Below are 11,131 nucleotides of genomic sequence, written 5' to 3'. Positions count from 1 at the left end.
AGTACACAACAGTATGCTTGAAGGAAAGTTTTTAATCTCAGACAAGGAAGATAAACTGGTTTGGGCTTCAGTGAGAAACAGGAATTTTTTATTAAAGTCGAAATGGAATGTGGTTAGATCTTCCTCGACTGAAAAACCCTTTGCTAGATGGCTGTGGAGTAGCACAACTCCAACCAAGATTGGTTTCCTTTTGTGGCAGATTTTATGTGGAGGGGTTACTACGGATGATACCATCATGAGAATGGGAATTCCATTAGTGTCTAAATGTCTATGCTGTGACGCTCCAAAATGTGAATCGATATCCCACTGCCTGGTGTGGGGAGGGACAGCTTCTAAAGTGTGGTCATTTTTCTCTCGGATGTTGAAGGTGGAAGACGTTCCTCTGCAAAATGTGAGAAGTAAAATTCTTTTTTGGCAAGGGCAGGCTATTGGGAAAAGCATGTGTGGTATTATCACAGGTTTGATGCCGTCTTTTATTAAATGGGAGTTATGGAAAGAAAGAAACAATAGAAGGCACGGTGAGAAAGCACGGTCGGCAAGCCATACTGTGGAAGTAGTTAGAAATTGGATTCATGAGGTTCCCATCAACTCCTCATTTGTGAAATCCCCATCATTGAAAGAATCCCTCATTCTCCAATTTTTTGGAATCTCTCATCATCCTCCCATTCAGAGGCCGCCTATTATTATATACTGGTGCCCCCCTTTCGATATGGTGAAGCTTAATGTGGATGGTGCCTGCAAAGGGAACCTAGGGGCCAGTGGAGGTGGTGGTATTATTCGCGACAGAGAGGGTTCTGTCATTGCTGTCTTTGCACGTTACTATGGGGAGTGTACAACTGTGGCGGAGCTTAGGGCATTGAGAGATGGTCTTAAGCTATGCATGGGTGTCTATGTAAATTCTGACTCGGTGGCAATAATTCATTGCATATACAAAGGAAGTTACGGATCCTGGAAGGGTTGGTACTGGTTTCAGGAAACTCTAAATCTGATGGAGTTGCTTAGGCCTTTGATTTCCTTTACTTATAGAGAAGGAAATAGGTCGGCTGACTGGCTGGCAAATTTTGCCTGCACCTCATTGACGGACACTGTTTCTCTGGAGATTCTTCTTTACCAATGGAACTTCGACGAATCACATGCGAGGATACAATTGGTTTCCCGGTTTTAAGAAGATAAAATATATATGTATGGGGTCGGGGTGAGAGAGTCTGTTCAGAATGGAGCTATTTATTTGTACTTCTCGGGTTTGGGATTAGGCGGGCATGTCCCCCCCCCCCCTCTGTATCTATTACTATTTGGAATTGTTTCAATAAAATTTTAGGGGTTGGCTCAGGTCCCAGAGAATATGAGGGTTAAAAAAAAAGATTGTTTGTCAAGAGCATTGGATGAGAGAAAAGAGGCACACAAATGAGCCATTGAAGAGTTGGAGAGAAACTCAATTCTCAATCCCAGAGAGACTGTACCCAAATACGCTTAGTCCAGTCACATGATAAAAAAAAATGCTAGATGGATTCATCACAAGAACCATATAAAACACTCAATCAAGATCCATTTTGAGAGAGTCAATTTAATTGGAATTCCGGCATATAAAACACATCAAAAGAATAGTTCAAATTTAGGATGTAATTTTAGTTTCCAAAGAAAGCGCCGCCATATAGAGAAAATGGGACTTCGAGGATAATGAATTGGTGTTCTAAGATATTTTGCTTCCAAACAAGTGTAAAAGTGACCATCTCAAGACAAAAGAACACCAGCATTGGTCCTCATGTCCTTAAATAAAAATCTTTAAAATTTCTCCAACAAAAGCTGTTAGGAGTAAAGAAGAAAGAGCATGAATATTCCAGTTATTATTAGTGATAACATCAGTGACGAAAGATACACCATTAGTTTGTATACATTCTGGAGGAATAGAAAAACCTGGAATTGAAAGGATCTATGGGTTATTCCAAAATCGAGATTTAAATCAATTTCCAATCTTTAAGAAAATAAACTATTAAAATTAAGCAACAGAAGAATTGAAACTATGCTATTCCATTTCCAGGACCCACGTTTATACAAAACCTTGGGATCAAAGGTAATTGCCTTCGATAGTCTGGGCCCATAAGGTCCTCATTTAGAAGATGCTAGCCTAATTTCAATAGTAAGGCTTTGTTATATGGGGATGCCTTTCGGAGCCCTAGACCACCACATTGGATTGGGCTACAAATTCAATCCCACCCAATTAAATGTAATTTTTTTTTATCTCTCCCAGTATTTCCATTCCAAAAACGAAGACAAATAGAGTCTAACGCACAACAAGTCTTTTAAAGAAACATAAAACAAGACATAAGATAAGATGGGATTGAGGCAAGGACTTATTGGACAAGACTCTTCTTCCTGCGTAGGAAAGAAAATCTGACTTCCAAGATGAACGTCTAATGCTAACTCATTTAACAGTGAACTCAAGGTCATTGACTTTTGAGCATACTTGGATAAGCTTAGTACCTAATAATGGGAGTCCCACGACATTTCAATTATCCCAAATGGGGAACACAATCTATGGCTATTGAAAAAACTATCAACTTTCTGCTAAAGAAAATCTTACTCTTGTGGTAATTAATATCTTGGCCAAACAGGTCAAAGAAGAGGTCAAGGATGAATTTTATAGTAAGTATGTCCTCCTCAGTGGCCCTACAAAAGATAAAAGTACCATATGCTAAAAGGAGATGGGTTATCTCCGGCGGGTGACGGGCAATTTTATTAATTGAAAAAGTGGGGGAAGAGATGAGGTTATTAATAAGCTTTCTCCATGATTCATTGAACCCAATAAACACAAAAAGGTCTCGTATTAGGTTCCGTTCCAGCTTATCATAAGCTTTTGCCATATCAATTTTGATGGCCACATAGCCCATTTTCACTTTTTGTGTTTGAGATATTGAAATATCTCCTAAACCAAGATGATATTATTAGCAATTTGCCTTCCTGGTATAAAAGCAGCTTGGAAGGGAGAGACAACTGAGGCTAGGGGTGTCCCTTAAGGCAGTTAGCTATGATCTTGTATGATACATTGCATAAGCGTATGGGTCTGAAATTTGCTATCCTAATTGCATTGTCTTTTTTTTTTTTTTTGTGGAATAAGGCAAATGAGAGGATGATTGCAACCTGGGGGGAAGGAGAAGGAAGAGAAAAAATTTTGAACAAACATTAAAACATCATTGCAAATGAGGTCCCAAAAATTTTGGTAAAAACATGCTTGATACCCATTTATGTCGAGAGCCTTGAAAGGCTCAATGGAGAAGACAACATGCTTAATCTCATCTAAGTCAAGGATGTAGGGATGGAAAAGGCATTCTATAAAGCTAGAATCAAGTTGGTTGGTGGTTGTGAAGATGCCACTGAGATGGTCAATAAATACATGGGAATACCCCTCGGATCATCAATCTTTTCACCGTTATTATTTAGGTTAAAATTAATATGGTGCCTTCGAAGTTTGATATTGTAACAGTATGATAATGCTTTTTCTGAAGCCAAAAGGCTTCTTCTGCAAAAAAAGATCTACTTTAAGTTAGATGCAATACGCATCAAGTCCTTAGAATGCTCAGGTGACCTAGAATTAACTTCTAGTAAGGCAAATTGGTCAAAATAGTTCGATCTTAGAAGATCAATATGCCCAAAAATAGTTTTGTTCCATGCCGAAAGAAGTCAGCCAAGGCTAGAGAGTTTGGAGGGAAAGTTGTCACCAACTAGGTCCTTCCATTTAGAGGTGCAGGATGGAGCAAAGTCAGGGTGGTGTGTCCAAGCATGTTGGAAGTGAAATAATTTCTTGAAAGAAGTATGATTTGAGCATGTACGTAGAAAAATTGGGTTATGGTCTGACCCCAGGGAGGGGAGCTTACTAAGAGGGATCCAAGGGAAACATGACAGCCAGACTGGGGAGGCCAAGGTCCTATCAAGACATTCCTTAATTAATTTGGGAGGTTTGTGCTTGTTGGACCAAGTGAAACATGAATCGGGAGATTAATATTCTCCAAGGAAAATTAGGACATTAGGGAAAGAAGAGATAGGGATGATGGGGAGGGGTGGATAGAGGATCCACCAAGTTTATCAGAGGCTAAAAGGATTTCATTGAAATCTCCTATGATGATGAACATACGTTAAAGAGAAGAGAGAAACAAGGAAAGTTCATTCCAAATAGCACCGCGCAAGTTAGGATGAGGGGGGAGCATACATGAAAATTACACATGATTCGTCAAAGCATGGATCTACTAGAAATAGTGCAATAAATGCAAAACTGGTGATGATATTAGTGAAACTAAGATGGGTAGCTGCTAAACCCACAACCTTCCTTTGTAGCCCTTTGATCCTTTACTGTTAATATAAGCAATAGAATCAATATGATTCTTTAATGATGGAAAGTTAACTCTATTGTGATCTTTGCACTTTGTTTCACATATAAATAACAAATATGACCTTATTTTCTTTACATGATATAAAAGACATTTTTTTTTTTTTGTTAAGGGGCTATTAAGGCCTCTTACATTCCAGGAGAATAATATCAGGTAAAAAATGACAATAGGAGCAGACCACCACAGAGGAAAAGGGGAATTAGCAGATAATAAATCACATGGAAGATATGAAAAAGCGAATTAAACATAGGCACACCTTTGGGGGATGAACATACATTTAGAAGCTTTGTGATTCAAAAGAAACAAATTTAAGGAAATACTAAGCAATATAGCGAAGAACATAATAAAATAATTGAGAAAGTTGTTACTCAACAGGGAAGGAATTACCCGGATTGGAGTGGGAGGATCGTCCTCTCCGTACACCGTATAGGGAGCAGGATTGCTCAAATAAGGATCATTCAACGAGAAACCCTCAGACTTAGAAATTGACAATTCAGAACCAATCCTTCACAAGAGAAAGCAAAGATTTGGGGTCAGTGGACTTCTCAAATGAGTGAGACATGAAATGCCTAATGCTGTCAAAGTCAGATTGAACATGAGAGGCTTGTGCACTGTAAAGAAACTTCCTTTTTTGAGACAAGGGGATAGGCTCGAGTTCCCTTGAAAGACGTCTACCTTGCCATTCAATCCGACAACACCAATAGACTGTATTAGAGACTGAAGCATCGTTACCATAGAAGTATTGGTGGATTGTAATACATTGAGCATCAACCACAGAAACCCCAAGATGGAGAACCCGCCAGATAAACCAATAGGAACTTGATTGATATCATTGGTCCCCTCCGGTGTTAGTTGAAACGGCAGAAGCACAGAGTCATTCATGCTTATCATTGTTCCCAAGTGCAGATCCTCCGAAAGAAGAATGCAGAGATTGGTTCAGTAGTCAAATTCCCAAATAACTCAGAGGGAAAGATGTCATCTTTAGTAGTAGCTCCGTATTTTGTTGTTGAAGGGTATTGCTCCTACTCCATGTCCGATGATGAGGGGGTTTGACATCTGTTCCGTCCCCAGGATGGTAGGGGCATTAGAGGGAGTTCCTCCTTCAATTGAGGTCGGACGAATAGGGGTAGACAAAATCATCTCAGAAGATGATGAAGAAGTATTAGTGCATGGACATCCTGCACCTATAATCCCAGAGGTGTGATTGACCATTAAGGGTGTGGTGAGAGCATGGTCAAAAAATTCTAAAGGGGGGAGATTAGGGTTCAATGAACCTCTCAGAGAGGGACAGAAAGTAGTGTCATGAAAAATCCTTCCACAACAAGACATAAGAGAAATAACTGATACTTCAGGTTGGCCATTTATTTTACTAGTATTAGTATTAGATTTTATAATACTACTATATTATACAATATCATACTATATTATTATTATTATTATTATATAAAAGCACGAACTCATGTTTGTGGCAAATCTTTTTCTTGACTGTTTTATCCTTCTTGTTTATTTAAATAACCTTTCTCTTACTATAATTGTTCTCTCTCCTTTCTATTTTTTAGAGATTCATAGTACATTAGTACCCTTACTCTTAACTTTTTATAATAAATAATAAATTAAAAAGTTCATTTCAATTTAAGGGAACTCTACATTTTTTATTCCCATTCCACGTCTCTCTCCTAGAGATCTTTTGTCTCTTCCCATTATCTATTTCTTTTCTCTCTCTTCTCAACCTTAGTTAGAAATCTGCCAACTTACGGTAAAAAGAAAAAAGAAATCCCCTCTCCTTAGGAGATTTTATTTCTTTCTTATCTCTCTCTGTATGATATCCCATTGTAATTGCAAATAAGTAAGGAATTGACTGTGTTACCTTTATTTTCTTTTTAAACACCATCTTCCTTTATTTATCCTACATGTCATTCTTTCTTATATTTTCGAAATCTTTGATACCCTTATTCTTTATTATTAGCCTTTTTCCTTATTATTATTATTTTTTTTTAACTCAAATACATTCTTCTTCTTCTTGGGATCCATCGAATCCCTATTATAACTCTCTCTCTCTCTCTCTCTCTCTCTCTCTCTTCCTCTTCCTCTTCCCATTTCACATAACCAACTCTCCTTCACGTAGCCTCCATTCTCTCTCATAATTATATTGGATGAGTATATCCTACTGTATAACTCTCCCTCCTATCATAAATATTAGGAACCTCTCATCCTATTTATTAGGAAACAAAACCTTCTTTCTTCCCCCCCCCCTCTCTCTCTCTCATGATTTCTCCCCTCCATTCTCTCATAATTTTATGAGTATATCCTATTATTTCTCTCCCTTCTTTCATATTTAGTAAGAAACAAAATCTCCCCTCTCTCTTCTCCGGGTTCTCCCCCTTCCTATTCACGTCTACCTCCCTGTTATAAATGAGCATTATAAATTATACCAAACACATGTAAAAATAGAAATTAATAAGATAAATACATATACAAATCATACCAAAGAGACCTTTATTCATTAGTAAACAAAATATTCTCTTTTCCCATCTCACTGTGTCTCTCTTCTTCTTCTTATCCATGCTTTAACATCATCTTATCCTAATTATTTGGAAATAAAATCTTCTCTCTCTCTCTCTCTCTCTCTCTCTCATAATTCTCAATTGATGGAGTGCATAATTCCTTCCAATGAGTAAAGACTCAGGCTCATATTGGAATTCCTTCCACTACCTGAGTTAGGAATCAAAATCTTTGTTGGACAACTAGCTCGATAAACGAAAGGACTAACCTATGAACGCTCTTTTTCTTTTTCATGCTTGTAGGCTTCATATATTTTGGCTAAGGATCTCGATCGCTAGCACTTGTGGAGTAACAACAACACTAGATGCATTGGAAGGTAGTTTGTAGAAGCATTCGTATTTAGGAGGAGGAGGTTCTAAATCTCCAAGTCTAAGAGCTTGATCGATCTTGACTTCTTTATTAATTCTTTCTTTTTCAACCCAATTCCACACTTCCACCATGGTCTTGGATATCCTGATGCTGAGGAGATGGTTTAAGGGCCATCGGCCACCTCTCAGATTTAACATTATTCTTGGAATCAGCTAACAAGGATTCCAAGATTGTTGGGAGCCTTTCTTTAGACCATTTGGAAAGAATAAAAGATAAGACAATAATGACAGATTACAACCAAATGAAAGGTTTTTTGTGTTGGTTTTGTGATAGAGTTAGGTGGGATTTCTGATCATCAACAGAGCCGCTCAAGGGCAGAAAAGTGGAAATGCCTGATGTTATTGTCAAACTTTTTTATTCCTCAAATCTAATGCTAAATTTGTGTTTGCGTATAGAGGAAGTCCATCCATGATTCGGATCAGGACGGGAAGCTAGGGCCATGGTGAGTATCTCTAAGACATTATATTTTGCTAATATTTGTTTGCATCTGGGTTGTTGAGTGATTTAGTTTATTTAAACTTTTGTTTTTCACTTCTACTTAATGTTCTTTTGATTTTGAAGGTGGAATCGAAACTCTAGAGATAACAAAAGCTTTTGGGGAATTCTGGTGAGAAACGTTTGAATTTTCTTTCCCCTCGCATTATGTTTTCTTCCATTAATCCACAAAGGTTTTGCTTCCCAAGAACGGTTTGTAATTGACCTTTTTTGCTGATCCTGTGATCATTTTTTTTGGGGGGTCGGGGTGAAATGATCATGTGATCATTAACGCTTGATAGGTTTGGGAAAACTCATCTCGCAGTACTCTATGCGTTCAGGTTCCTCTCTTTCCATCTTGCAAACTTGCCCATGAAATGTAGTTTTCGTTGAAATTATCTGAATATAAGGTTTGCATGCTTTAGGACTAACATTTTTTCCTGTTCTAAAATAACATAACATAACATAACATGCATGCGGTCATTGATCCCTATCCTAGATGCTTTGTATCAGTAATCACACTGGAACAGAATCAGATCAGCGCGGACATTAATTTATCTCGATTCTAAGTCATTTTCTTTAAATAAAAGTTGGTTCAGACCGATTCTAAAGCCGATTTCAGATCCCATAGCCTATCCCTTCTCTAACATAAAATAAACTAGAATTGTTCGGATAGGACCAATTTAAGCTGATTCAGATCTCTGATTCCGGTTTTTAAAACCTTTTCAATGGTGGAAAAGTCATCTCTATTGTTTATTCATATCATGGATGGCTTTAATGATGGTCTTGCGTGCATGAGGAGGTTCAATGAAATCATGAAATTGAAGATAGCTAATATGTATAGTTTTTTCATGTAATATGATTTCTTTTGGAATATAAACATTGTGTATGAGATGGCTTAGGTTGTGTTTAGTTGCGTAAATCTTTTGGTGCATCTATCGATTTTGGTGGTGATTCCATAGAAAGATTGTCAGTGGATTCATTATCATGCCAAATGAAACAGGTGATTCGCTTCTTTTTATACCTAGGGTAGAAGCAGGTCATTCAGATGTGAGATCACCTCTTGCCTAGAATCCACAAGGCCCCATTTGTTTAGAGGGATTTATGGGGTGGGAGAGATATGGGATTACTGATGGGTGGGTCCCATGTGTTTGGAAAAGTAAAGAATTGATGGATTACTGTAGCATTCCATGGGAAAGTTGCAAAATCCCATGTATTTCGTAGGACTTTGTAAAGCCAAGGAGTGGGAAAATTATAGGATTTGCAATGCAATGTCAGCAGACAATGATAATGATTAAGTTCCCTCCATTATCTCAACCAATCGTTATCACCTCCAATTCCCACACGCTCCAATTCCCTTCAATCCCTCACATAGGAGTGAAAAAGACCACCTTATCCCCTGCCCGAACACAGCGCCCAAGGTGGGGTAGAGTGGTCATTTCTACTCCTATGCGAGGGATTGGAGGAAATTGGAGCAAGCAACGAATTGGAGGTGATAAAAATTTTTATCTCAACATTCCCAACCCCTAGCAAACAAACAGCCTGGGGTAGGATTGTTGCAATGCCATGTCAGCATTTTACCACAACTTTCCCACCCCTTGCAAACTATTCTGCTAAACAAACGGGGCCCAAATGAATCACTTTTTCTTAAGAAATAGTGATTTTGGGTGCTTCTCCTCTAATTCCTTCGGATCACTTTCTTTAAGGCAACCGAACAGTTTAATAAAAAAAGAATCACGATTTTGGTGACATACATTCAAACGATTTACACGACCAACCACGACCTTATGGAGTCCTACAACACATCCCTTTCTTTCTCTCACACACACACACGATAGCATTGAATTAACCCTTAATTGTTTGAATAAAAAAGAAATGCAATTCTTTTATCTCTCTCACTATATCTCGTTCTGTTTCTATTTTTGTGTCACCTAACAAAGGTCCACATGTGCATTTGCAAGTACATGACCCGGATCAAAACGGTGTAGAAATCGAATTTTGAAACCAAATTGGAGCTGGAACTAAATCGGAACCATACAAGTTCGGTATGAGTATCAAATTTCAGTATTAAAGCGAGACTTGGTATGGATCTAGATTACACTAATACTCTTTGAAACTGAACCGAAACTCGGTTCTGGACCGATTTACACCCTTATTAATTAATATCCATACATTTTATCGTTCAGTTCTACGAATGCGAATGCATCCCAAACACGTCAGCATTCATGCGGGCCCCACTTGTTTCCTCTCCTGTTGAGGACCCGAAGGCCAAAGCAAAATGCCTTCCCTCGTTTCTGTTGATACTCGATACCGCCGATGCTAAGAGTCTAAGACCACAACAGCATCACTCCGCCACTCCACAACACCCAATGACGTAAAAAGAGGAAAGAGGGACTTCCTGTTAGTCAGTCTCTCTCTCCTTTGAACATTTTGTTTGTTTCACATGTAACTGTATTTAATTTGTTGCTCTTAGGTGTAGAAGGCATAGACAGATATTCCCATTCAAAGACTTATTTTCAGATTCTTGAGGAAACTCTTCAATATAGGACTTAATGGGTAGACCTCCACACAGCGGAGGCACAGCTTTTCGCTTCACTTCGAATGAGGTAACAGTCCCCCCCCCCCCCCTCCCTCCCCCAATCTACTTCTCCCTCTCTCTATTTTTCGTTGAAGGTAAATTTTTGGCTTTGGCTTCGCTTCTTTTCGTGTTAGAACTAAAAAATTTCAAGTGGGTTGCTGTGTTTTTTGATTTTGTTTCTCTGCTTTCAGTAATAATCATGTATGATGTATTGGGTTAACTGGTCTGTAGTATTCGAGGGTTTGATCGTGTTCATGCAGTCGAAGTTTGAGATTTTTGTGGTTCTCATTTGGAAATTATATTTCTGGGTTTTTTTATTCAGTCTCTTCGTTCGACTATTATTTGCATTTCCCTTCTTCGCACTCCCTTTTGATTTAAACCTTGAAACTTTAAATTGTGTTTCGTCACTATATTTCCTTTTACATTATCACGAAAACATGTTGGGTCGCAGTGGTATCATGTGGGAATCAAATCAAAGAAGAAAAAAAAGGTAAATTACACATCGTATCATGGGGGGTTTTATGCGTGGTATTATTATTTTTTGTTTGGTCTGCAAGTTTTATGTTCTAATTTCATTTATTATGCTTTTGACAGGAACTATTTGTGGTTCCCATTTTACAGTTCAATCTGGAGAAGAAGAATCTGCCTTAAGCAACGGATTCTTCTCTCTGGTTGAAAATCTGGTTCGGAGAAAACCTAAGGCACTTATCTAATATCCATTGAAGAAAATAAATAGAAAATTTATTGGCCCTGGAGTAAATTCACA

General features: G+C 38.1%; 1 protein-coding gene across 3 annotated transcripts in view; it reads left to right on the top strand.

Annotated features, from left to right (window-relative positions):
* The first annotated feature begins 10,237 nt into the window (after positions 1–10,237).
* The window catches only part of LOC122646282 (protein SAWADEE HOMEODOMAIN HOMOLOG 2), a 54,941-nt gene continuing 54,047 nt past the window's right edge, over positions 10,238–11,131 (top strand). Inside the window, exons 1-2 of one of the 3 annotated variants that reach the window (XM_043839811.1) lie at positions 10,284–10,393; positions 10,557–10,646. In XM_043839811.1, the coding sequence (XP_043695746.1) occupies positions 10,569–10,646 (78 nt within the window). In that variant the 5' untranslated portion in view covers positions 10,284–10,393; positions 10,557–10,568. Of the gene's footprint in view, positions 10,394–10,556; positions 10,647–11,131 lie in introns of all 3 variants that reach the window. The other 2 variants (XM_043839809.1, XM_043839810.1) reach the window with 2 other exon arrangements.

The sequence above is a fragment of the Telopea speciosissima genome, chromosome 11, assembly GCF_018873765.1.
Source record: "Telopea speciosissima isolate NSW1024214 ecotype Mountain lineage chromosome 11, Tspe_v1, whole genome shotgun sequence".
Lineage (NCBI taxonomy): Eukaryota > Viridiplantae > Streptophyta > Magnoliopsida > Proteales > Proteaceae > Telopea > Telopea speciosissima.
Note: the sequence above shows the minus strand (reverse complement) of the source record. Positions and strands in the feature narration are given on the sequence as shown.